At 38.1% G+C, this 27,341-nt stretch overlaps 2 protein-coding genes across 23 annotated transcripts in view; one reads left to right on the top strand and one right to left on the bottom strand.

Moving 5' to 3' along the window:
* EPB41L2 (erythrocyte membrane protein band 4.1 like 2) overlaps window positions 1-14,058 on the top strand; it is a 117,046-nt gene extending 102,988 nt beyond the window's left edge. For 10 of the 22 annotated variants that reach the window (XM_054061277.1, XM_054061270.1, XM_054061271.1 and 7 more), the window contains 8 exons: window positions 2,554-2,688; window positions 3,611-3,664; window positions 3,872-4,429; window positions 6,248-6,370; window positions 6,920-7,018; window positions 7,833-7,913; window positions 10,399-10,537; window positions 14,022-14,058. In XM_054061277.1, coding sequence (XP_053917252.1) covers window positions 2,554-2,688; window positions 3,611-3,664; window positions 3,872-4,429; window positions 6,248-6,370; window positions 6,920-7,018; window positions 7,833-7,913; window positions 10,399-10,506 — 1,158 coding nt within the window. In that variant the 3' untranslated portion in view covers window positions 10,507-10,537; window positions 14,022-14,058. The remainder of the gene's footprint in view (window positions 1-2,553; window positions 2,689-3,610; window positions 3,665-3,871; window positions 4,430-6,247; window positions 6,371-6,919; window positions 7,019-7,832; window positions 7,914-10,398; window positions 10,538-14,021) is intronic. The other 12 variants (XM_054061278.1, XM_054061274.1, XM_054061272.1 and 9 more) reach the window with 5 other exon arrangements.
* A 3,717-nt stretch (window positions 14,059-17,775) lies between these two features.
* On the bottom strand, window positions 17,776-22,936 carry SMLR1 (small leucine rich protein 1). The gene is made up of 2 exons (XM_054061288.1): window positions 22,713-22,936; window positions 17,776-19,218 (listed from the first exon to the last, which is right to left on the bottom strand). Exons 1-2 carry the CDS (start codon window positions 22,843-22,845, stop codon window positions 19,106-19,108), a joined length of 246 nt encoding a protein of 81 aa, XP_053917263.1. The 5' UTR covers window positions 22,846-22,936; the 3' UTR covers window positions 17,776-19,105.
* Window positions 22,937-27,341: the final 4,405 nt, after the last annotated feature.

Here is a 27,341-nt window from a genome sequence, read left to right as displayed (position 1 = left end):
TTTGGGAAGAAAACCAATTTTCCATGAGAAAATTCCTGTGTTTTCTGTGACTAGGATGACAGCAAAACATGTACTTCTGTTCTATACGGAAGTAATTGTCTGCAGCTCTTTAACACTTCTCACAAGAATGTTTGCTTTGCACTCACTACATAGTCATTCAAATCAATAATACTGTAGAAGCAGCTTCATTTCAAAGGAAGCTTGGTTCTGAGTATCTCCACACTTCTTTACCTCTCTTTTCATTCAGGAAAATAGATGTTTTCTCCCCCCATGAACTGGTTTAACATCCATGCAGTGGAAAACACTGTATAACGAGTGGGACTGTTAGCAGTATGATAGTGATGATGGGTAGCAATTGTGATATTATATTTTTACATCACTTTTGGACTATTTTCCTCCACCTAGGAGCTGGGAGAGAAGGGGGTTAATGTAAAGCTTCCAGTCGCATTTCAGTAACATATATAAATACAGTGGTTGGGAAGCATTTCCATCCTGACTTATAACACTTATTAATGGATGTAGAGAAGTTTGTGTTCAAATATTTTCTTAACCCCAGTTCATAAATTTGCTGCTATTAGCAGACTAATACATTACTCAGTTCTATTTGTGGACTGTATGTTTCCTTGCCTGTCATTTTAGGATAGTTGGACAATACTTAAGAATAACACAGGGATGCTATTGCTAATATTCTTTCTTTTCTTCCTTCTTGCACTGCAGTGAAAATACTTGCAAATAAGTAATTTTCTGTGTATAAGAAGTATTATTTTGGGTACGTCTTATTTGTGCAGCTACACTTTTGTCACCATACTCTCAAATGCACAGCATCTGTGACTTAAGTATAACAGAAATTATGAAACACTGATATGTACATCACAAGTGAAATGTCATGTTATGGATGCCCATAATATTTTAATTCTTATAATCCATTTCCCCTCACACTCACTGCTTGTAAATAGCATTTCATGTTAGTGTATGACTGTTTACCTGAAGGAATTTGCCAGGAATTTAAACATCTTCACAGACTGATACATCATTGCAACTTCAGTATTTTGATTAAAACTGTCAATTCTATCCATACACTTAATCATTTTACTAAATGAGGCAACAGAGGTTGCATTCTCAAACTAATTGTGTGATTGGAGTTTTCTTTCAAAAAGATTAGAAGACCTAAAAGTTTGAAGATGGTAGAACGCAAAAAGGTGTGTGGTATGTGCCTGTCTATAATTATATGTATATAGTATATGAGATGCCCACAGTTTGACCACATAACACAAAGTTGGGGGGGGGTTTTCCCTCCTGGCTTTTTTTTTTTTTTTCCTGCTTTGAGTTGTTAGAAAACATCTACTATCAGAGTAGAGTAGATGTAATCTATTAATAGAGGAACATTTATTGGGCGCAGTAAAATAGAGGAAGAAAGTCAGGGTACAGAACATGTTGCCCTGATGGCTATTGAATGTTGCATAAGGACAGATTTAATAGCTTGCATTCACATTGAATTTTCTTAGTCACTGTTGAAATATATTTCAAATTATATTGTAGGGGAAAAAATATAGGGGTTCTTTTTCTTTTCCTCCTCTGTTCTTCTGCATGCCATATGTGTGGTATGTGCATGGTAGCATGGTGTAACTTGATGTCATTTCAGATTCTACAGTGCTACTCACGTGGCTAGTCCACATGGACTGCAGCTGTCTGCATGGCACCTTGGCTATCCTCTGGCATGTGGTTCTCTGTAGTACCTTTCTCTAAGACAGCAGTGTGTCTTGTTGAAAGCTCTCAAAATGTGTGTTATGTCCATGTTAGCTATTTGTTATATTACTGGCTTTTTGCTTTAATGGTTCTTACTTCTGACTTAATACAAGGGCTTGGGGAAGTTAAAAAAAACTTAACTGGGCTTAAGAATTTTAGCCTTTTCAGAGGGTTGTACCCACATGAATTGTAAAAGTTTGCTTTACTGTACAGATTTATAGTATTACAGAAAGGAGACCAGGCTCTGAACATGATTTACGCATTAAAGCAGTGTGTGTTTTTCACGTATGTTTGAATAAAACAAGTTTTCCCAATAGAATGGGAAATGCTTTTTGAAAACAGATTCTTTACAGAAAGGAATGTGCTTGGGTTATTTAAGCATTTGAAAAGCACAGGTATAACCTGTGTTTATAAAGAAAACCTCATTTTGGCATTGTGGGTTCGTGTTGTTCAAAGCAAATGCATTTGACTGCCCTGAAGCTCTGAGGCAACTGGGCATTAGAAAAAAAATGCATGTTTTAAAAAGGAAAAATATCAGTAGTAAATACAGAATTACTACCTAACTGCTGTATTTGGGAAATCCGTGGAAATGCTAATGCTTTTAGTTTTTATCGTGGGATGTACACGGCTGGAGAGGGGCCGTGTTTTATCAGAACTGTGTTCTTGTCCTCCTGTCCTCTTTTCACCCAGCCTTTCCCCTTTTTCCTCTTCTCCCAGCCAACTCCTCTGTCACGTTTCTCTCTCGCCGGACCTTTCCTCCGCCGGTCGCTGTTTAACGCTTTCCTTTCCCTTCTCTGACCCGTCTAGAGCCTAGAAGAGGAGATAACCTCCATTCTCTTTAGCCGGGCGGGCTCGGGATGCGCTTTCGGCAGCGGCAGCGCGGGGCCAGCAGAGGGCGCTGCGGGGGAGGACAGCGCCGCCTCGGCCGCGCCGCCGCGACAGGTGCGGCTGCTGCGGGAGGGGGCGCGGCTTCTGTGGGGCAGCGCTCGCAGCTCGCCTGGTGCCTGGTGGGGCCTCGCCAGGGGTGCTGCCGCGATCTGTGGGCGCCTTGCTTGCTAACCGGCCATCAAAGTTGGGATTAAGTCACAGATGATGTGTTGGTTTTTGTATTCTCGTCATTCGAGCTCAAATTTTGCTGCAAACTTTTGACTAAAACCACATTTGACCGAACTAAAACAAAAAATTAAAAAAAGTTACACTAGGCTTTCTAATATGTCCATTGCAGGTCACTTTGTTACAGATCGAATATTAATCTAACTGCTTTAATCTCATTATTTTGGCTCTGAACTGAATACTAACGGGATCATCTTGTTAATCATATATTGCTATTCTGACAACATACCCCCTAAACAGTCTGCCTCTGCCTATGTACTAAGGTTCAAAAGCCACAGACCAAAGATGAGCAACTAATAAAATCTTACAATAGTCTTTTTTTAATTATTTTTATTATTATTATTTTTTTATTATTTTGTATGTTGATAAGCTGATAATAGAATGCTGAATAGGTATCGATATTTTTTTTACTTTCCCTTGACATTATTTATTGCAAATTCCTGACTTAACCAAGAGAAATAACTGTCTTGGTAGCATCACTGACCAGTGCGTTCATGCTTTGCTTGTCTTTCATAATTAAAATCTTAAGCCAGTTAGTAATGTCTAATTCTAGATGTTCTAGGCTGATTCTTGCCTACTTTTAAATGGAATATTTCAGTAAAATGAGCGTAGTTCTAGGAGTCTTGTAGTGAATACACAGTATCTGTCTAATATCATATATGTGTGTTCTTAAAGCTTGCTTGGGGTATGTTAGACTGTTGAAAAGGGTTATGCATTGATTTTTATCCTCTGATTGCTTTTTGTTTCACAGAGACATGCTTCCAGGGCAGAAGGGCCTTGTACTGGAGTCAGCGATGCTGATAAGGTTCTACTGATTTTTTCCATGGTTAAATTTGCTTCTAACTCTTTCAATCCATCTTCATTCTTTATTTCCTTTTTTTTCAGTTAACCATCACAACCATCTTTTGTCTTCTACATGACATGAACCAGTCATCAGCTAATTTTGTTTCCTTCATTTTAATTTATTCATATACTCTGCTTTTGTTTTTCCTCATCCATGTTTTTTGTGCAGAGGTCACATGAGACTCTGGCCATAGTGGAGGAGAAGAAGCAGGCAGAGGTTGGGATAGAAGAAACACTAGTCGTAGATGAAACCAACAAAGGGAAAATGCAAGTTACCACTGATGCTGGGGAAACATGTAAGGTGGAGCATCTGTCAAAAAAGGACTCTTCATCATTGCCGTCAGATAGTAGCAGCAGCAGCAGTAGTAGTGAGAGTGAGGATGAAGAGGTGGGAGAATACCAGCCGCATCATAGGGCAATTGAGGAAGTCATCAGGGAAGAACAGGAAGAAGAAGAAGATGTGAAGAGGAAAGAATGTGAAGAAAAACAGCAGGTGGAAGACACACCAGAAGGCAGTAAACTAAATGTACCAGTTGAGCGCACACAAGTTACAGCTGAAGATTTGGTCCAGGAAAATGCAGTTACTGTAGCTACAGAAGAAAAGAAATTGTCAGAGGAAATTAAGCAAGATTTAGGTGAAGAAAAAGAGGAAGAACAGTTCAAACTCAATGGAGAGGTGTCTCATATTGACACTGATGTTGCACCACAAATAATTTGTTGTTCTGAGGTAAATGGTAGAACAGTTTGACAACTAGATTAAGCAGAGATTTCTTGGGGTCAAAATATACCTGCCTTTCTTCTTCTCGCATTCCTCCAGCTCTTCAGGCATCCAGCAATATTCAAATCATTTGGAAGGGGAAACCATTGATGAGCAGTGAAGTTCTGTCTCCTTCAGTTATGGTTTCTGACTTTTTGCTAGAACTGAGTGAGAATCACCAGTAAGGCAAACCTTCCGAAGACTGCCATCTCCTTTTTATCCCCTCCATTAGTTTATATGCACATACGTAATGTATGTTTATTGTTTCCAATGTTTTAAGTCTTGTCTTGTCTATTTGTCACTTGTTTTTGACATGTCCTTGACATGTAATTGTGATTGGAAAACTACTGGCAATTGAAATTAGAAAATACCCGTCACAATTTTTTTTCTTTTTTCGCCTCATTGCTCGCTGTTTTTTTAGCCTTTTTTCCCCCACTCTTTTAATGTTACGAATGTATAGATTAGAATATGTATGCTTAGAGCACTGTGTTGTAAGGGAACGAGGCATATATTGCAACCTTACTATTTAGTCTTCTAATGCAGTAGATATTTAGGGAATCAGCTGTTTTAAGCCAAACAAGGTCAAAGGATTTATTACTAGATAATTGTTACAAAGAAGCAGAAAAGGGGAAAAACTAAGCATAGGGTTGCATCTCTTTAAGTTGGCACATGATTTTCTGCTGCGTTTTTCAGTAATTGGATGGTTTTTTTCCTACTCGTCTCTCTGCTTGTTCTTGGCAATTTTTTTTTTTTTTTTTTTTTTTGCAATTACATCTTGAACGACTTACCCTCTTGCTTTGGTTTTCTTTTTGCATACACAGGTGTTCTGATGAATGATGCGAAAGAAATAGTTTATAAGACTTTCAGAAGTCGGAGGCACTCACACTTCCTAAAAACATAGCTAGTTTGGAAGAAAGGAAGAAAGGCTGCTGTGTGCAAGCGTGTGTGAGAGCAAGAAAGAATTATTTTTTTCCTGTAGGATTTCCCTCCATGTGCATCCAAAACCAATGGGAGATAGCAACTGATGCATCTAGGAAAATATTAGAAGGCTTTTACTAGTTATGTTTTTTAAAGTTCTTAAGTATATCGAAAGTCTCCTCTAATAAGATAAGTCACAAGTTCAGTGGCTTTCAGACCTCTGGTTAATAGTTTGCTTTGGGATATTGCAGAGAACTCTGCTAGCTAACACTAAATACTTAGAATGACTTTTTAGGATTGTTGGCAAAAGAAGCCCTTGATTTCCAGAATTATTAGATTGAATGTAAACTGCTTAAAATCCAGTTCCCAAAGTTTTTTCCTGTTCCAGAAGTAGTACATACTAAAAAATTCAACTTTTACATAATTTCCTTGGAATTTCTTGTCTTTATTTGCGGTTTGACTGAGCAATGATAGGTGTTTTCCCAGATTAATTCTAATGTGAAGATTATCTGAGCTAGCTATCACCTTTACACAAACTAAGGTGTTCAGTTTTTTCCCTAGTGATGCTTTTTTACACATTTTAATTAGCTGTGTTGCAGCTTGACTTTACCAGTTGCCTTCTGTGAGATGTGCTGTGGGCTGAAACACAGAAGTTTGAAAAAGTTATTAGGAAATTAAATTTTCCTGCTAGAGGGCTGATATAGTAGTCTTCACTAGTTTGCCTATTTATTGCATGCTTTTTGATTGGGAAGACTGTCAAATACTTAGATTACTGTTATGATTGTCTTGAGCTTTTGGTTGTGTTTTCTTGGTCCGCTTCACAAAACACCTTTTGTCTTTTGAATTGATTCGTTATTTCTTACACCACAGCCTCCAGTAGTGAAAACAGAGATGGTAACCATTTCAGATGCCACACAGAGAACTGAAATCTCCACTAAAGAAGTTCCAATTGTACAAACAGAAACTAAAACTATCACCTATGAATCTCCACAGGTATGGTGTCTGGGTTACTATACTGTTTGCAGCTGGTTTTTATTCCAGTTAATTGTAGGTTGAACTAGACCATGACCAGAAAATCCTTTTTAAAAAAGTGTGTGTATATATATATATATATATGTATATATATATATACATATATATATATATATATACTTTTTTTCCAGCAGCCAAGATTGTTTTAACTATGAATTTGGTAAGTGAAATGCTTGTAGGCATAGCAGTATTACTTCTGAAATTCTAGGTGTTTTTTTTAATATAAGGACTTAGTTGCTGTCTGCAAATATATAACTGATTTTTAGTTTTGGAAACTTGATTAAAATATCTCATTGCTTCTGAAAGGAAAATATAACTGTGATCATAAATTTTCCACAAGAATGAACCATAACAATAGTCTTACATGACTCAGTAAACTTGGATGTCTTCTATTTAAGTTTCAGTTCTAAATGAGCTAAAGAATGGATTTAGTTAGAAAACGAACCTTTTCTGCTTTGAAAACAAGGCTTTTGGATGCCAAAATACAAAAATAGCATTTGTTTCTTACAGTTTGATGGCAGTGCTGGTGACAGTGCTGGTGTGTTGGTGAGTGCACAGACAATTACATCAGAGTCAATTTCTACTACCACAACTACACACATCACAAAGGTAAAATATAATGTCTCTGAACTAGAAAAAAACCCAAACCCTCAAAATAGTCTTTCATGAAGTTTCTCATGTATCTGCTAATGTATTAAAGAAAGCTCACTTGAAATGGATTGGATTCATTCCAGGCATGTGTGAGAGTTAATCTTTCTGTACATAGATTTTTGAACAGAGAAGACATAATGAATAAGCAGGGCTATGTAGGAACCAGAAAAAAACATGATTAGTTTTTTAGAAATAAGACCTATATGAAGTATTGTGTTTGACAAATGAGTATGTGTCTAAATTTTTACAGTTTCAGTTCTGTCATCGCTCACTGATACCTTACAGAATCTTTGTTTAAGTAACTGATTTGGTCTTCAGGAGCTCTGCTAATGGCATCTGTTATAAGGATGAACTGAAACTGTTGTCAGCCTTAGCATTGATGATTCTTGTTTAAAGAATGTTTTAAAACAGGTCATACCACTAGATTGCTTTGCAAGCATATTTTGATGCTGAGTTATGTGCTTAGTTTTGAACTTTTGTCTTTGAACGGTCTGTAATTTTCCTGGGAAATTGTTAAAAGTATTGTTTAGGGTGGAGCAAAAGGAGGAAGGAAATGTTAAGGTGTGAGTTGAAAATTTTCTTCCTCCTCTCCCCCCTCAGCTGTGTAAGGAAAAGGAAATGATGATATAGTATTGAGAATATTTCCTACTAATTGCAACTCGATCACAAGAGTTTATTTGATTCAGTGCAACAGAAAGCAGTGCTTTGTAGTGATATGGAATATTTAAAAGGATGGTGGTTTTTTATATGTTTTTTTTTATACCATCTGTAGATGGTAAAAGGCGGGGTATCAGAAACAAGAATTGAGAAGCGCATTGTCATTACTGGAGATGCAGATATCGACCATGATGAGGTGAGTATGCAAGCTGTTAATGCTTCCAGTGTGCTTTTTGTAGTCCAGTGATATCTAGATGACATTTTACAAACCTGAAATGAGAGGAAGGCAAAGAATTTGAATAAGAAGACATAAAGACCCTGACTGTTAATCGTGGCAAAATTGTTAAGCGATTTTGTTTTGTGAGTAAGGAGCGTTTAGACTATAACTGAAAGGAAAAACAGCATTTGTAACTTTGCATCGTGGATCATGTAAATGGATTTCTTGTTATTTTTAAAGGGATTTCTTTTCTGAGAAGAGACCAAATTTGTTTAGTGTTGCTTTTGCCATTTGGGAGGAAAAGCATTAGTTAAAATAATCTTATTTTGGTACCTGAATCTGTAGAGGTAGCAGTGTCTGCTGTGTTGTGTCAGCAACATCTGAATGTGTTTTGACTGAAAGCTTTGAAATATATTAAAGCATAAACTGCTTGAATTTAAAAACTAGTTTTTGACTTGTGTTTATAGGAGTCTGTATAACAAAAGTAATTTTTTATCTACTGGAGTCTTATGTAACTAAGTCTCATGTCTATCAGTACCAAAGCAGTGTTTTACGATGTTTTAGAAGCTTAAGTTTAAAATTACTGCTCCCTTTCCTATTAAGTCTGATTTTAAGCAGTGCACAGGAAAGTAGTTGAAAAAGTACTATTATATATTCTTTATAGCGATGATTACAAAATTTTTATTGTTTTTCTTCTAAAACTATAGTAATAAAGTTCATCAACGGTCTCTGGATAATACAGATGGAAAAGCCTACCTTCCACATATTGTTGCAGTAAATCCAATTCTATCTTTATGAAGGCTGCAGAAATCAATGTCACAGGATTTAATTTAACTTCTTAACCGTAATATACTGAGAGCTCTCAGAGAATTTAATTTCACATTTTGATCTTCCTCCACAAAGTGTCTCTTGACAAGTTAAATCTCTTCTTGAAACTTATAATTAAATGACAGGGCTGTTCAGCATCAGGCATGGTTCTTGTCTGCCTCAACACACGTTCCATGCAATTCAGATATCTGGAAAGTATACCAGACAATGCTTCAGTACAACCATTCTCTAAGCTCTTTGTTTTGAGGTAACTGGTAATGAAGTAAAAAATGAAATTATAATATAGGAAGTACAAAATATGATTTTAATCACTGAAGTTCAAAGCAGCTGTGGGAAACTTCAACAGATTTAAGAAATCTCTACCACTTTTTCTTTGGTGGATGTGGTGCCCTTTAGATGCACGGACTACAGGCTGGATGTTTATTCTTTTGGCTTGGTATGTTGTAAAAGACAAACTAATAAAAAATTTTTGGGATAATGCATCAGCAAACATCGGTATAGTACCCATGCACACTGTGTGTTCTTCTGTACATATTTCCTTACCAGGACTTCAAATTCATTATCATAGTTAAGGTGGCTAATGTTGGTGTTTCCAGTCTCTCTTCAGAATAACTATTTTTTCTCCACTTGCCACCTATGGCTAAGGAAATTTTCTAAATTAAGATGGACCTTTCTGGTTGCATTAACTTTTTCTTGCTCCTTCTACTGTATTTGGATTTTTTCAGTTGTGGATAATAGTAGGGTGAACAGGGAGCTAACATCAGAATGCCTTCCAGTTTCTTCTTCTTTTTCTTGTGTTGAGTTCCAGCAGTAATACAGCTCACTGAAATAAGGTTCAGATCAGGGGAAGGAATAGAAGGTCACAAGTGCTCTTTCACTTCATGCCTCCTAGGATGCTCTTATGTGGTTGGCTATAAAGCCTTGTGTAGAATAATATTGAATAATTTCAGTTGGAAAAGACCTGCACTGATCGTCTAATGCAACTGTATCTCTCTTAAGATAAAATTGCTTAAAATTGGAGGTGGAGGTGGGATTGTAAGGAACAGAGTAATTCTTATATCTACACTTCCCTGAGTTAAACTAAAGGAAGTTCTTGTAAACTAGTAAGAGGAGAAAAAAGGAGATTCTTGTGCTGAGAAAGAAATTTCTGTTATGATCTTCCAGCGTTTCAGCACTGTACTTAGAGGGCATTCCAAAGTATCTTTCTGTATTGGTCAGGAAACTGAAGGGAACTCTCTTTGTACTCTGAACATTCTTTTTAAGTCTTTATTTGGCAGATTTGTTGCAGAAGCTCAAATACTTCTGAGGTATAAGAACACTTTGTCTTATGGAATGAGCTAGAAAAGATACAGAATAATTTTACGGTTGTTACTTATTGAAAATTTTGACAAGTTTTTGTTATAATGGGCTTTGGGGTTTTTCTGTTGTGTTTTGTGAGTGGGTTGGTTTTGTGTTGGGCTTTTTGTTAATGTTTTGGGTTTCAGTTGAGTGTTTTTGCCTCCGAGCCCTCCCAGGTTCAGGAATTTAGAGTTCTGAACAACTGTAAAGAATTTTCCAGTGCTGCTCATCCATTCTCTGGCCCCACATCAGTTTCCTTTAACTGTTGTGGAGTTACATATTTTGAATATATTTGCAGGCCTTGGCACAGGCAATCAAAGAAGCCAAAGAACAGCACCCTGACATGTCTGTCACAAGAGTGGTGGTGCACAAAGAAACTGAAGTTGCTGAGGCTGATGAAGAATAAAATCAAAAATGTCCTCGAGCAAATACTTGTGGTAAGCTTATGTATATAATTAACATAAGAAAATGTAGCATCAGTTTTCTGTTGCATTCTATAATAAGAGGCTTGAGAAATATGGGGGATCTTTGATAAATGATGTGACAAGAAATGACGAGTTGAAACAGATGCTAGTACCCTGTTAGTGTAAGAATTTTTATCTTGGATCTAATCTGACAGTAATTGGACATCTTCCTTTATGTCTCCCAGTTTTGTCGCTGTAGTTTCATGGCATCTCCTACAATGTCTGGTCAAGTTGTTTTAATTTATATTGGAGTGAGTTTGAGCTATTCTGCAAAACATGAAGTATGTGTCACTTTTTTTCCTGTTTACCTCTGTGATTACAGTCTTTGCCTTCCATCTTGCTTGCTTAGTGGAAGACTATATGGAGTTCCCAGGAGTGAAAGGGCATGCTTGGACATTTTAGTTTAGTCTTCTAGTTCTTAATCCTAAGAACACTGAAATACTGAACCTTTTATCATTTTCCCAAGCAAGGAGGTAAATGCATTGCAAACTCAAGTTTTAAAACCTCGTATCAGTTGAAAGAGGTATTTGGAGGAGTGTCAGTTTATTAGGCCCTCATTTCTAGGAATGAAAAAATCAACCAACCAACGTGAAAACAAGAGGGGAAAAAAAGCCCAAGGGAATGAAAACCTGATCTACTGATACATTCAGTAGACAGATCAGAATGAACACTGAATAAATCTGCTTTTGACGTTGTTATATGTTGATGTCTTAAAGCTCAGGAACCAGTTGGGTATGTAGAGCTTCAGATTTCCTTTGCTTGTGACACTCGATGTTGTGAAAGTGAAGCTTCACATTTTTCAAACTTGATGGCTTTGTTAATTGTAGATTCACATTCAAGGAAAAGGTATCACTTGAAGTGGTGTAACAATGGGGGTTACTTGAAAACAAATTAAAAATAAAAAGCAATGTTTTAAGCCTTTGGGACAGATCTTAGTTTCTACTGATAAATCTCTTCAGCTAGAAAACCAGAGGTGTTATTAGCACATCTTAAGATAGAAAGCTCTGTAGCTTTTAATAAGCATTGTGATCAGTATTACTGTAGGGGAACACAAGGTAAAATAAATAAATTTTGGGTTTCTCTTAGAAATTAGAGTTGTCATGATTCGTATTTCCTTGGTGATTTATATAATGCTGGTTGTGGCCTGTGGAAAAGAGTTCTAGGTCCTGTACAGGCATGCATTCCCTTAGTATTGAATGAAGTCTTTTACAGAAGGAAACGACCTGTCATAAACTTCATGCTGCAGCTTCATGAGACTTTTAGGTCCCACAAGCACTATTCATAAAGTGTCAGGAATGTATGTATGAACAATGAGACACTGATTTGATTCCAAATTTGATGTAAGTTACTATAAAGACAGGAGAGTGTATTTCACATAATCCTGGTAATTTCTCATGTTCAGAAAGTCAGTTTTATTCCTGTGCCCAAGTTTAAGAGCTGGAGAATACGCTGCTGGGTATCGCTTTTGTGATCCAGATGAGAAAAGATTCAAGCATTGGTTTGTGATGTTATGAAGTGCATTGACTGGATGCTACTCTCTTAAAGATCACCACTATCAAGGAATGTGTGCCATGTTTTCAGCTGAAAGATATAGGCAAAGGCCTTGGTTTATTTTATCTACCTATGAGTCTTGGGTTTTTTTTAACATTTGGATAGAAGTGAAGGGGCTGATGTGGCTGAGGAAGGGGAAAGCTAATATACGTTGCTAACTGTTGACATGTTATGATCAGTAAGAGGCTTACGTGTTGTGAGATCTTTGGAAGACTTTTTCCTCCATTGTGAGATCTGTTGGCATAATTGTTGGTTCCCATCACTGCACACACCAACTCTTCTGTGAGTTTATCCTGAACTCCTGCTACCTGCAGCACTGTGTAGAGCAAGTGTTTGAACACCGTGAAGTCCACGAGGTTAACAGTAGAATCATAGAATCCCTTGGTTGGGAAAGACCTTTGAGGTCATCAAGTCCAGCCTTCTGTCCACTACTAAATCATATCCCTAAGCACTTCATCTACCCCTCTTTTAAATAAATCGAATGCCTGCCCCCTGCCTGCAGACAGTTTATCCCCCTTATCCATCAAAGTGGTTCAAGTTGCCTTTCCTGGCCTCATACTGCTTGTGCTAGAACTATGATGTTTTTGATTATGTGAGTTTATAATTTATATTTATAAATTTTGGCCAGTTTTCCTCTGAGTTTGCTGAGAAGTTGGAGGTTTTACATTGGAATGGAGCTAAGTTTGAGGTGGTTTGGTCGGATTATTGTGTGTTTGGAAAAAAAAAAATTAATTTTTGCTCATAAATTTACAAACCAGGAAAACAATACAAATCAGGTTTCGAAGTGCAAGGTCAACACTCACCTGGATATTAATATTATGACATTAATATTTTTTATAAATATAACATTATGTGATATAGGCAATGCAAATAAGAGGGTGCTGCTTGTGAGGGAGGATTGAACATAATCTATACTATATACGTAATTACACCTTCCTTGGAGGGACTGTCATGAGAGGAGGAAACAATGTTGGCAGGTTTGCGGCATGTTTCTGTATTAACTGCGCACTAACTGCAACGTTGATTCTGCTCCTTCATCAAATATTTAACTACTTTGTTAAAGTTTGATTTGGAAAAACATTCAAAGAAGGTCTTCCGCCTGTTGAGGGTGGTTTTTGTTTTTTTGAGAAGTACATACTGTGGAATGGTGTTTGTAGTGTACCAGAGGGCCAGGTGTTCTTGTCTGAATTTGCCAATTGCTTTACAGCTCTCGATCTGAAATGCTTCTGAGAGTAAAACAGGACTAATGAAGACAATGCACCATACTGCTTTTCTGTTTGACATCTGGTGACTTGTTTGATTCCTTCCAATTAAACATTAATTAAAAGTAGTTACCTAAACACAGGCCGCCTGAAGTGCCTTGAATATCTATCTGCAGCTTGGATTGTCAAGAGACCTGTGTCTTCCTGTAACAGTACCTGAAGGGCAGATTGAACTGAAGAAATGGCTCTGGACAATTGTTTAGGCAGTGGAATCATGCCACTTGTCTTGCTTGGTTGTTTCTAAGATGATTAAAGCTCTGTTCTGATGAGTACACAGCAGTGTCATTTGTGTAGACTTTTTCTCTAATAAAAGTGAGACACATAACACACTCAATTATTAATTGAACAAATATTTTTATTTATTTATGCACTAAATTGTGGATTAAGATTTTCAGTAAATTGTGCAAGAGGTGAATTAAAATACTGTGAGAATTTTGGGGAGGGAAAAGTACCAAGAACATCAGTGATAGAAACTGAGCTGCTGTTTACCTTATGACTGAAAGGGGCTTGGGTTAATACAACTTTTATTAAATGACCTTCCTGCAGAATAACCTGTATGGGAAAAATTACTTTTTGATTCTGTGGTATTCATTAAGTATCAGTTATGAATGCTTGTATAATCTTCCCCCTCCTTTTTCTTACAGAAGTAAAAATGATACTGACCGTGTTTGACCATGAAGACCTGTAATCATTCCAAGTCATCACTACTCTGCTGAATTCACCAAGCCTAGCAATGATGACCACATGTTCAAGAATCAAATGCCAATACCAAACTCCATTTTAACATCTTTGGTCTATATTCCATTACAATCTTTCTTGTTTATTTTTTTTTATAACCACTTCTTAACAATCTTAGATTTTATTTTTTTTTAAATGACATTTTAGAAGGTGTGATCTTCTTTTGCACAAATACTTGTATTTTTGAAGCTCATCCTTAAGTATATGAAAGTGAACAAAAAGGTCTGGAAAGCATTGTTCACTGGAGCAGGTGGTAATTGTGCTGGGAGATCTTAACTAATTTAGATATAGTATTTTCCAACTGTTTCAAGTGAAATCTCTTACTGGAGTAATTTACAGATACTTTTTTCAGATAATTCAGGTAAATATATGGTATTGCATAACAAAGATTTTTTTTATAAAATACATTTCCTAAAATTTGGAAAAGTATATTTCTTTGGATAAATTTTATACTGTAACTCTGTAACTCCTTCTGTTCTAAGGTTCTCCTCTCTGGAGCAGAGATGGTGTGGCAGTCTGTAGAGGAGAAGGAGTTGCAGACGTTTCTTCTGACTGAGCACTGTGTTCTTTTTGCACTTTGGTGCCAATGGTCAACTTCTTGCAGATGTTTTGCTGTCTGCAGCATTCCAGATAAGGAAAGAAGGAAGTACAAAATATCTTTCTCATCTTCCAACAAGAGATGATCTAGGCAGCTTAAAACCTTAGTGCTTTTTTTCTTACTGTGTCCAAAATTCCAACACTTCCATTATTTGAAAACATGTTAGAATGCTTGCTTTGTATTAAACCTCATTGTCTCCGTGTTAGAACTGACATTTCTGTTATTGAGAAGGTATACGTTTCAGATGCTTTGTCTAATGGTTAATGCAGGTTTTAGGGTACTGAGTAAAAGTGTACAATGGACTCCATTCATAAAGTGATAAGACAGTACCATCATTTGAGACTGCCATTGAGAAAGCGTGTTAATTATTTCTGATTTTATTTTTATTTTGCTCTTGCAGGGTGGTTGGTTGGGTTTTTTTGCTGTTGACGGTGTATAGTTAAAATGCCACATTAGATTTATAGCAGCTTGAGGTTGTATTAAGTGATATTTTGCTCTCTGTAATTCTGTTAAAAAAAAAAAAATAAAGTTGTTTATTCTCTGTATGACTTTTGAGACTGACATAAACTTGGAAGGTACTTAAAGCGAGCAGATCAACTGTGAGAACTGCAGTTATAGTAGTAACAGAACCTTAAAGTGGGGATTAATGCAAATAGTCTCCAGGGTTACTAGAAGGGTGTCCTCTAATACTGATGCTAAAGTTATCAGGTTATCTGAGACATGTTCTGATAAGCTTCCTGGTTTCTGCAATTCGGAAAGTCTTCAGATGCCAAAAAAGACAAGGTTTGCACAATGCAAATCAATCTGCAAGTGGTTTTATAGAGTTCATTGAGTTGGGACATACTATGATATTCAACTAACAACAACAACAAAATCGCAATACTTATTACATTCTTTCACTTCTGAGCAATATATTGTTGGTGCTGTTCTCAGTTTAGATTGTGTTGCCATCTGTCAGCAGGCTTCCTTGACAGAAATCCCTGTTGGTTTTGGCATCATATTATTTTGATAACATAAGACAACAGTAACCAAGATGTTGATTTATATACATATGTAGATGTTCTCAATTACATCCCACATTATCCTGAAAAATAGCGCAGAACAATCGTAACTGCTTTTCTTTGAAAAGAGACATTTAGCCTTTCAAAAAGGAGAAGAGAACCTCACCCAACCTAGTAACATAAGAATACTACCACCACACGGTGCTTGAGTGCAGGAGGTTGTCAAGGAAGTTTGGGATATGTAAGCGGAGGTCAAAATGGAGACAGACATTTTAAGGGATCTTTTGTCTTGCAAAACTGTGCAAGAAAGCTTTACGGAATCTTTGAGGCATTTTTGATATGGGGTAGTATTAGTTGTGGAACTTGTTTGGAGGGAGGCAAGCATATGATTTAAATTTCTTATTGAATCTTTCTGATTTGTTAGACATACAATTTGTATTTAATCCTTCAAACTGCAAATATAGTATTCTAGAAAACAATATCACTCCCATGAGAGCTGTATTTCTTCAAATACTGCATAGAACCTTTTGTCAGGAAAAAATTAATACTGCTTTCAGATCAGCAAAGCTTGTGCATAGTTATTGCTTCCATTGATTAAACATGTACTAATTAAACAACCGTTGTCATGCAGAAAAACTTAGGGCCTCAAGTGTGTTCAATCCTAAAAATAGTCAAGTTTTTCAGATTCTGATTATATGTAATTATGCAAATGTTCTGGAATATTGTGCAATTCTTGTGAGATTTCATTGCTTCTTTTTTAGTATATCTGTAGCAAAAACTGCAGGCTGCAACAAAAGAAATTGTTCTCAAGACACATCACAAGCTGGCTTTACAATACCTAGGCAATTTCTAATACAGGTCCATTTAATGAGAAAATACTTCAGTAATTTGTTCTGCTTAAATACTGACAAAAGTGAGTCATGTGGATCCTACACAAAAATACTTAATACATCTTTATTTTCAATCAAGATCACCTAAGGGTTCATAGTAAATGCTGGAATTGTTGCCTAGATTAAGATTCCATAAAGTATAAGGAAGTAACTCTGGTGACAACAGACTTCAGAAGCAAAACAAACAAGCCACATTTATTGCTCAAAGCGATGAGCAAGGAAGTACAAAGTGTTTCTCGCAATGTCCTTGTTTGACAACTCAGGCTGAATGTCAACTTTTAGTTTGGCCACAGGAGAAAATAACAATGATAAATAAAATAAATGAAATACTATGACAAAGGTCAGAGTTTGTGAGATTTCATAGTGATCAAAACAACTAACTGTATCTTTGGCCAGGTTGAAATGGGAGCCTCTCAGCTTTTAGGCATGTTAACAATGGAAGTGTGCTGCTTGGAGCAGTTGGTGTGTCTCACTGATGACCTGTCTACACCTCTGGAACATGTGAAACACTTTTTTTTCAGGCTGTTCAGTTGTTGTTTTTCATACTGCACTTGGAAAAGATACTTGGATTAGAAATATTAGTACAAATTACAAGTGTTAGCAATGCTGCTGATACCACTAATGTTTGTACTGCATGAAGGAAATCCCACAAGAGTTTTTGGAGGTAAGTGTATATGAATGACTATACTGGGCCAGGCTAAATTACGAAGACTGCCAGAATCCTGTCTTTGATCAAGGCTACTGGTAGTTGCCTAGGGATGTGTATATAAGTACTGTACTAGAAAGTATTTTCCAAAATACTCCGGCTTCTGGCAGTTCTCAAAGACTTGCTAGTCTCTCAGCTTTTCATATTTATCTGCTTCAGTGGATTTTTGTTCTATACATTTGCTAATTGCTTCCTAAAATATTTCTCTGGCAGGGACTTTTCCCATTCCATGTATCTTAAAAAACACCTATCTTCATTTCTTTTGAACCTGTCTCTGCTAGCTTCATTTGATAGCACTGCTGCAGGTACCATGGGAGATGCCTAGCGGTTGTTCTCTCTTTAGTCATTCCCCAGGCAAAAGTTATTCCACAATTCTTATCACCTTTCTCTGTACCCTTCCTACTTAAGTGTTAGGACTTCAAATTCTGTTCTGGGAAGTGAAGAAGCAATCACAGACAGGCAGGATGGTTTTAAACATGCTTTACTGCTGTAGATGGAGCAGAATTGTAGCTTCACGTTATTGCTAGTGAGAGGAAGACGAGGACTCCTCAGTAACAACAATGAAGGCAAATTATTTCATTGCAGTCACTGTTTCTATATATATATTTAGAGAATGATTTTATAATTTATTTGGACAAACAGTTCTATGATGTTATTTAAATACACCTTCTTTGTCTTGAAAAGAGTGATGTAAGATACCAGAATGTATTTAATGCCGGTAGCATGAAAACAGAGACATTTCTCAATTCTGTTCAGTAATAGAACTGAAAACAGTGAGGCCTGAGGATTTTCATGGCATGTTATGGAGTCTTGAATGTGAGATCCTAACATCTATGTACTATTCTTCAGTATGCATGCCACTGTTTCTCAGTAAAGTGTTGTTAAGGAGTAATGTCACTTTCCAACAGTTTACATCTCTCTATTCTTAGTCACTTTGTGAAAGTGAAAAGATTGATCTCATATTGTGGTAAGGCTTGCTAAACTTAATTTCTTTATCTTTATATGGGGTCCAGACCAGTCTTTTTTTTGACTAGTAGGGGAGTGGGTGTTTGGAAGTGGAGGATAAGAGGATGTGTTACAATTCCTCTAGCCTCTGATCACTATCCAAGATCACTGCTGTACTCTTGGAATAATAAGTGTTCTAAAGAATACTGTTTGAATATTTTTGTGGTTTCAAAACTCAGCATGGTCAATCAGTAGAAATCCTTTTCTTTCCCAGAACTGTTATATTTTGCTTCCAAATTCTATGGAAAACATACTTTACAAAACCTACGATCTTTTCGAAAGTGTAGAAGCTAATAAAAACAAGTCAGTTCCCCTTAATCACTCTTCCCAATTTCATAGATGTCAGTGGGTGTTATGAACTTCCTATTTATGCATCTTCAATTTAATAAGACTGCCTCCTTTATATATGCATTCTCACTTCTCTCAGGAGCTTATGTAGCTTTCTTCTCAGTAGACTAGTGAAAGGTTAGTGAGCAAGGTACTTTCCCTCCCATTCCCTTCCTCCATGAATCCTGTGTCATGTAAGGAAACTGATACAGTACACTGCAGGTGGTCTCTGGAGTTTGATGAGTTGCATAAAGTACTTCTTGCTTCACCTCATGAGAAAGCAAAACTGTTACAAGACCTTTTTGAATAGCAGCAGCTGTTTCCTTTGTATAGCACAGCACTGACTTCTCTCAGTTCTGTTTTCCTCAGTGGTATTTAACTACAGCTGTTTCTTTTTAAACCTGCAGAGCTGGGTACTGGGTTTAAGCTTTCTTCCTGATACGTGAATCTCCCTTAATATCTTTCAGTTCTTGCGTTTGCTCTCTTTTTGTCCAGATCTCCTGGCTTTCTGCCACTGGCTGTGGTAATTCAGGAGAGCGCTTCTGGGGTCTTGTTCCATGGCCAGTTCCTCGTTAACTGAAAAAAATCCAACACAAAATTCCATAAGAATGTGTTCATTTCCTATGGTGAATTTTTATGAGGAAAAGGAGCTGGCATATATTAGTAAGAGCTAATTTCATTAAATTAAAAGTGCCTAAATAGCATGCTCATATCAGTGTGCAGTGTTCATAGAAGAAAGTCTTCTGAGTGTGAGATAGGAACTGTGCCTGTGCACAGTGGAGAACTGACAAACTATTGACATCGACAGAAATACCCTGTTCTAGTTTGCCTCCACCAGCGTTCAATCAGAATAAAATCCTTGAACAGCAAGGAGAGCAGTGAATTTGTACTGGCAATTTGCATTCCGCTTTACTCTGACCGTGCCATGAGAGCCTCAAATTGGTCTGATCCTCCCAATGCTGCCCGTGATACAGACAGAACAGAAAAAATTATCTCTGTCTCTATAATCGGAGATCCTCAGAACAGGATGGTGGTGTCAGAGGCTTGGACAATGTCTGGAGAGGGAGGGAGAAACAAGAGAAGAAAAAAAAGAAAGGGGGAAAAAAAAAAAGGAAGGGGAAGTACCTAGTTAGCATAAAGCACTCTGTCATGAGATATTAGTTTCCCTTGTTATTGATAGTTGTTAAGGGGAAAGGTATGCCATTTTGTTGGATTTAGTTTTATTTTTTTTATTTTAACGAGTCTTGAAAGGATGACATGAAGGTGGGTTTCAGTATATTTAATTGAGCCCCTCTTGCTGCACAGAGAAAAATGAAGCGCTTATTTGACAATGAAACAAGGCGGCCTCGCTTTTAGTAATGCAATTTGATATTTATTTTTTGCTCTAATTGAAAGATCTAAGGAAATAGTCACCTAAAGCCTGCTGATTATCTGAGGTTTTGTCAGAGAGGGACTGTTGGCGAGTCTGCTGTCAGGCTTATCTGTGGTTATTTGTTTTGCTCGCCTGATGGTATTAAGGTGAAGTTGGCTCTGCTTGCCTGTAAAGGGAGAGATTCTCTTGGACGAGTTGTGAGTTGGCTGGTGATCTAAGCGATAGGCTGGACTCTGGCAGTCTCAGATCAAGCAAAAGAAGGGATTGGAGGTATAACTGGGATTGTGGTGGCCAAAGTATGAAGTAGACAGGAATCCATCCATTTCACATCCTTTTGAGAATCCCTGACAGAACACCTGTGATCTGCAAATTGTTCAGTGCCTCAGGAAAGGAGATTTGCAGCCAGGTGGTTCCCTTCAAGCGCCTTCCTCAGTTGTGAAAGGGAGAGGCATGGAAACAATATTCCTTTGGTAAATTAGTTGCCTAGCTACTTCATTCACCTCTTCCAGCCTTGATTGCTAATCTCGGCAAATTTAGGAAATTGATACTTTTCTAAACTCAATACAAATCCAAACCTAAAAATTCTGTGCTTTAAGGGAAGCGGGATTTAACATCTGGTTCTGCATGTAATTTACAGACCTTTAGAAAGTGCATCTAAGGGAAATTTGGGCACTGTGAAATAGGGCAGGCTGGTTTGGGTCAGCAGTTGTTCATGCATCATGAATGTGAGGTATTTTAGATGGGCTCTTTTGGCTTAAGGAAAGTATTGTCTGAGCTTTAACAAGATGGGATCTGTAACCCCCCTATTTTTTCTGTTTTCCTTGATCCTAGCCAGAGTAGAAGAGCAAGGTCATCAACAGGTAAGAGTAAGTTAGTAGTATCCAAGCATTATTTCATAATAATTGATGTCTACTATCACAGATGGACACAGAGATGATTACTTGCTTCTATCCAAAGTCTAATGCAATGATTTCATTAGCTTCCTTTTCGACCTTTTTCAAGAAAGAGCTCTCGATACTTAGCCTTCCCCACAGATACTGAATTGTATGACGTTTTGGCACCACACCATTTCTTGGTGATTGTTTACTAGTGTGTGAAAAACTGCCAGCACCTTGCTCTAAGGGTAATTTATAACTGAAGGCAGAGCTGGGTTAGGCACACATAACTGGCTTCCCTGCTGATTAATTCAGCATCTGAAAAGCCCATCTTGAACATGAAATGGTTGAGTTTTAGCATCCTGGAGGTAACTTGTATATGCTTGTATGCAAACAAACACCCTTTCACTCTGCTACAGCCTCAGATCTAAATACCTGGAGATGTTATACAAAGAGAGTGAACTCATTCTACATTTCTGGGTATGTGTGACCTTCCTTACTTTTAGAATTGTGTTAAATTGCTCAGTTGTCAGGATTTCAGAAGGCTGCAAGATAGAGAAAGCTTAATGGAGGTACTAATTTCAGTGCCTGATCTGATGTCTAGGTAAGGGTTCTTCCCTAACCTTGCCCTGGTGGGTAAATCTGGCCTTCTCCTGTTTGGCTGATGCACCTCTGAGTGAATGTCTCCACTTACCTTCAGAGCCTTGTGGTCAGGGTTGTTCTATCTGCCCTATCCAAGTATCTGCTTTTGAGATCATGAGTGAGCTGCTAGAGCTAAAACCTGTAGTACATGCGTTGAGGACCATTGTCCCAGGCAGGGGTGTCTTGCCAAGCTGTTCCAAGTAGCATCTGAAGTTTACAGAGGAAATCTAGAATATAATCTTAGCTCCCCGACACACTGTGGAGACAAGGTTCAAAAGGCATCTGATTTGAGGAGCAAGCTTAGGCCAGTGTCTGCAAGAACAGGTTTTGGAGGGGCTGAAGGAAAGAAAAGATGAAGAGTCTGAGCTGAATGTGTGCCAGGGCTTGTGGTGGCATCTAGAAGCCTAAAACAAACAGTATACGTGAAAATCTGCTGCTGGACCTCAGATTCGAGCTGAGGCTTAACCCCAAACGTGGAAGGCACGATGATCATCCCATTAAAACTGGATGGTGTGAGGTACAGGACTTTCCTTTCTGAAAGAAACTCTCTGTCTGCTAGGGTTGTAGCTCAGTGCATTTTCTGTGCAGGACCAGTCAGGCTTTGTTTGTGGCTCTTGGGTGCATTGCACTGAGCATTTACTGGAGGGGGCAGTTTCTTGCTTTGGTTTTTCTCTGAAGCTACATATTTGAAGTGTGTGTATAAGCTGATTTTAAAATAGAAAAGGTAGCATCGCAAATGTGCTTTTAGGTACAAAGTAAAAGTCCATATGTACCTTCGAAAGAACACAGACGTACTCAAAAATCAACGAGTTACAGGGTGTACCTGCTGTTACCTGACTCACCGAAGATGTGCATTATGAAAGCACAGAAGAAAATGACCTGTACTTTAGCCACCCGGTCCTTTCTCTCCATTTTTGTTGCCTCTTCCATAGCGTAGAATAGCAAAATCTTCTGTAGTATGGATTGTAAAACTATGGAGTTTTAAGTGAGGATTCAATCCAAGTTCTAAACAAATTCTTGTAACATTTTTCAAATAGAAAATGTCCTTAAATGAAGGACAGCTTCTGAAAATTATAGTCATGTTTCTCTTCAGTTTAGTTAATGGTACCAGCTTAATGGTAGCCTGTTTTATGGGAATTTTTGCCTGCCTACCCACTCATGGCCCTAAAGCCCTGACTCACCTTCTAACAGTTTGATCCAGCAGTAGGCAATTAGCAGCAGGAGGAATACAGTCACAGGCATAAAGATCCCAAAAAAGAAAAAGAAGGCAGGCATCTCCTTCCAAAACATAGAAAGTAGGTAACTCGTGATCATCTTCCTCTGTAGAAGCCGTGCTGAACAAGATCCTTGTGGACCTGCTTTCTTCCTTCTTCCCCCTGTGTCCACATTCTGCCCTTTGCTCAGGCTATTATCTCTTTTTGGACTTCGGTTTGTTTGTGCAGGCCTGTGATTCCTCATAGGACTACAGTTCGCTTGCAAAATTACTCAACCATGAAGTTTCAAAGTGCACATTGAGTTAATGTAGGGTTTTAAAACCCTTGGGTTTCAAATAATAAGCACCCTCTTTCTGTATATATTATTGATTTTACAATAGATGCCAAATGCTCTCTCAGGATGAAGACCCTGTTACACACATCACACAGGCATATGTGTGGTCTCTGCTCCAAAGACTTTTCAGACCAGACCATTGATGCAAGCAGCAAGTGACCCAAGTGGATGCTGGACCAACAGCACTTTTTTCCAAAGAGCAGCTGCAGAACAGTGAAACTCAAGAAGGTTTCTTTCTTAGCAAAGTCAAAAATATGTGATTTGGGAGTTTAGGTGTGCCAGAGAACCTTTTAAATGTTCAAGTATACTGGGTTTGAGGTGTTCACTGTGTTCAGTTTTTTCCATCTGGTCATCAGCCTATGGCAGGTCCGTATCTAGGTTGCATGTGTTGGTCTAAAAAGATGATTAGTCATTTTACAACCCTTTTTTACACCTCAAGGGTTCTAAAAACATCTGATCAATAGACTTGACATGTTGGAAGTGCTATTACATGCAGGTTCCATTGGCTTCACATAAGGGCAATGGAGAATCTTGCTGTTTGACCTGCCTGTGTGCTTGAATTCCAGTAGAGATGTGTTTCAGGTTGTTGGAGATGAGGTTAGTCTGTCTGAGTATTCAGTCTTGTGTTTCAGGTTGTTAGAGATAAGGTTAGTCTGTCTGAGTATTCAGTCTTTGGCTTGTCAAATCTGATACCTAATGAAAGTATCAGGTAGCATTAAACATTGTGACTTTGTGGTTGCAGCAGCTTGTTATGACAGGGACAGAAAATCTGGCTCATTTTATGTGTTTGAGACAGACAGGTTTTTGTTTGCTTAATACCTAACAAATCTGAAATTGGACCATGAGGATCAAGGTGAAAACCGTTTTGAGAGCCGTTCTCTGCTGGCATCCAGAAAGGATGTACTATATGATTTGATTGACTGACTGGGTAGGTGGGTAGCCAGGATGGGAAATTTTGAGGGGAAAGTAGATTTTGAGGGTGAAGAGGTATTTCTGCATTCACCTTGTTTTCCTTCCTTATTGTTTTCAAAAGGCAAACAACTTTACTTAATAATCATTTACGTTCATAATTTTTTGTTAACTCTGACACATTTGATATCCTCACTTTGTGACAACAAGTGATGGAAAGTAGTATGTCCACAGGCAAATTCCTGGATTTTTTTAATCACCTGCTGTTGTGTTTGATAAAAAAACAAATGACGTGTCTTATGTCTTGCTTATATTTGTTTGGTTTGGCATCTAACCATCACTTCTTATTCTGTTTTTTCCTACTAGATGTTTGACCTCATTCGTAAAGTGCTTGGCAAACTACTGATGAAAAGCATGGATTAAAAGCCAGAGGGTAAGGATATTAATATAATTATAAGCCCATTGGTTGCCATATAGTTCCTTACTTGTCATCTGTGATCCATAAATTCCCTAAACATTATTTACACAGGAAAAGTTAACTCGGCTTTCTTTTTAGGCTGTTGTAAATGTTAGCATTCCAGTCTGCAAAACAGTGGTAGTATTTTGATGGAAACTCTTCTAAATCCTTTTAAAAATTCTTTCCTAACTCGTATTCTTAAAAAAAATAAATCCTTGAGCAATTAGAACTCAGTCTGCAAGACTAAAAATCTGTGACTGAATTCCAAACACGGTGACATTATGAAACAAGCCAGGAGGATATACCAGCATACAAAGGCAAAACAGTCACTTGTACTTTTTAATTGGTTTTCCTTGTGTGCCCGAGATATTGGTTCTTTCTGTCAAATGGGAGTCAGGGGAGATGAAGTATGTATCTAACTTGCCTGTCGTGCCTTACTGCCATGGGGCCAGACAGCTGATGGATGTAGAGCAGACAGCTTGGAAGTGGTTTGTTTCTGCTGAGGAAGAATAAGAAAATTTTCCAGCCTTCACAGTTGTACAGTCTTCTTGTGAAATTGTGAGTGTCAGCTCTGATCACAGCAATTACACGAGGAGTAAAACTTGGCTAGCGGCCGTTGATCGTGGCAGATATCTAAAGCGTGTTTCCATGCTGAAGCAGGACAAATGCAGGTGGAAACAAGCATATTTTTTACCATGAGCAGTTCTTTTTCTGCGCAGGTGGGCTGGGGTGGCAGTGGGTGTGCCTGCAGAGGAAGGGAGCTTTGCTGCTGCGCAGATGGTGGCGTTCGGCAGAGCGGGGCTTCTGCTCCCTCGCAAGCCCCAGCGCGCAGTGGCAGCGCCTTGCGTGTCTCTGCCGAGTGATCACATCTACCACAGTCAAAAGAAAACTGGGAAATTAGGGCCAGGCATGGATTAGTAATGCAGGAACATATGGTTTCCAGGATGATCCGTGAAGCTTGGATATATTTGGGAAAACAGATGGATTCACGAGCTTTGTGAAAATGTCACTGACTTCTCATGAGTTGGAGGAAGCAAGTGATTGCTCTTCAACCCCTGAGTGCTGCCAGTCCCACAGTGCAGGACAGACCTCCCGAAAGCTTACTTTCTGGCTCACAGGAAATTCAGCCATTTCAAAATTTTCCTTTTGGCTTGAATCAGGAACTATATTTCCTGTGAAATGGAGTTTAAGGCACATTAATTTTAGAGCCACTTATTCAGCTGTATAATTTTAACTATTTACAAAAAATACCAACACAAATGAATTCATTCAAACTTCAAATGACTTATATTTCCCAAACCTGCCAACTAACATTAGAAATGAACATCACACCTACCTTGTTGGAAGGAATTACTTCTCAGATTTGTGTGTGTGGTAAGCAACATTCTTGTTAAATATTTTGATTCAATCACAATTTCCAAAGGAAAACTTTCTCTTAAAATTTCTAGATGATTTTCGTAGAGAATATAAAAAGGAAAAAAAATACCTGTTGGAGCTAAATGGAAGATCAGGATCTGCCTGTGAAGGCTCAACTAGAATAAACAAAATAAACCTCACTTAATTATTGCAGGTGTTTGAGAGCCTTTGGGGCAGTAATCAAGATGTACACATTCCGTAAAAGCAAGTCACCAATATCCACAGCTACTGAACTGACGAAGCCAAGGTTGCCCTTTTTTCACGGAAAACACTGAAAAGGTTGCAGCGAGACCAAGTCTTTCTTTTTTAATTAAAAAAAATGTTTCTATAATTAGGGTGGAAAGGGGATGCAGTGGTTCAGTCCAGGCTCAGTACGCACAGAGCTTTCCAGCACAGACCGGTGGGTCAGGCGCAGACTCCTGTTGTACTCTCTGTCAGGGTCGAAATTGTCCCCACAGGGCTGGGTTTTCCCACAGGCATCCCCTGGCCTAGGAGGGGTACCTGTAAGCTGGGTTTGCTGCTCAGGAGGCACATTTTGATTAGAAAAAGGACCTTAGTTTCCTGGGTTATCAAGCTGAAGAGCTTCCTGGAAAGTGTGATAATTTTATTAAATTTAAATGCTAAACGGGCACCTAGAGCTCATCTTTCTCATGGATCTCCTTGCTGGAACACCAAAATCCTTTATTTTCCTGATCAATCTAAATTCATTAAAGGTCATTAGATCAGGTGGTTTGATATCTTTATTATTACTGACCTTTGCAGAGTCAATAAATTGATTGGTTAAGACTTTTTTCCAAAAAAATCCAGTCTGTTTAAAAACACGATGAGAAGGAGAATTGTCTGTCCCTTTCTACAGCTTTTCATCATGCAAGACACTCACCTTGCATCTGGTTTGGAGCTTACCACACTTCTGCCTGTATCTGTTTTTTCCATTTGCCCATTCCTCAGTGGATTAATGAGATTTTGGGGCCCTGGTATTTTTTTTCCCTGTCAAAGTACTGACACCTTGCAATGCTATTTCTCAATCTCTTTTCGGTTATACTACACACGCTCATCTTTAAATTCCTTACAGTGAGTGATAAATTGTTTTACCCATCCTTGAAACGTCCTTGTAGGTTTTCTGTTTTTTCTCCAGTTTTTAAAGGTCCCTTTTAAATTGTGGGCATACGAGAGGCTGCAGTCTTGTAACAGTGCCGCCTGCGAAACTCCTAAAGGTAAATTTGTGTCCTAATTCTCTGTTGCTGCTGTTCACTCATCAGAAGGGCTTATTAGCTGTGATTGATAGAACATTCAGAGGCACTTGCTGCATTGCCTACCTGTTCTGGATCTTGTTTGTCTTCAGGATTGTAGTCTCCTAGGACAATCTTTAGGGATGATCAGTTAGTCTTGTTTCTAGATGTAGAGCTTTGCTTTGGAAATGTTGCAATGTTTTTTGTTGTTATAAACTCGGCTCCTCGTAAGGATTCTGGTCACGTAGCCT

Source organism: Cuculus canorus, chromosome 3 (genome assembly GCF_017976375.1).
Source record: "Cuculus canorus isolate bCucCan1 chromosome 3, bCucCan1.pri, whole genome shotgun sequence".
NCBI lineage: Eukaryota > Metazoa > Chordata > Aves > Cuculiformes > Cuculidae > Cuculus > Cuculus canorus.
The sequence above is the reverse complement of the archived record's forward strand: the minus strand, read 5'-3'. Positions and strand labels throughout refer to the sequence as shown.

What these genes read in the sequence shown, in the direction of transcription:
- SMLR1 (XM_054061288.1), bottom strand. Translation starts at nt 22,845, where the DNA reads ATGATCACGAGTTACCTACTTTCTATGTTTTGGAAGGAGATGCCTGCC. An exon ending in CTGGATCAAACTGTTAGAAG is followed by an intron (nt 19,219 to 22,712) that starts GTGAGTCAGGGC and finishes GATTTTTTTCAG; the next exon opens with TTAACGAGGAACTGGCCATG.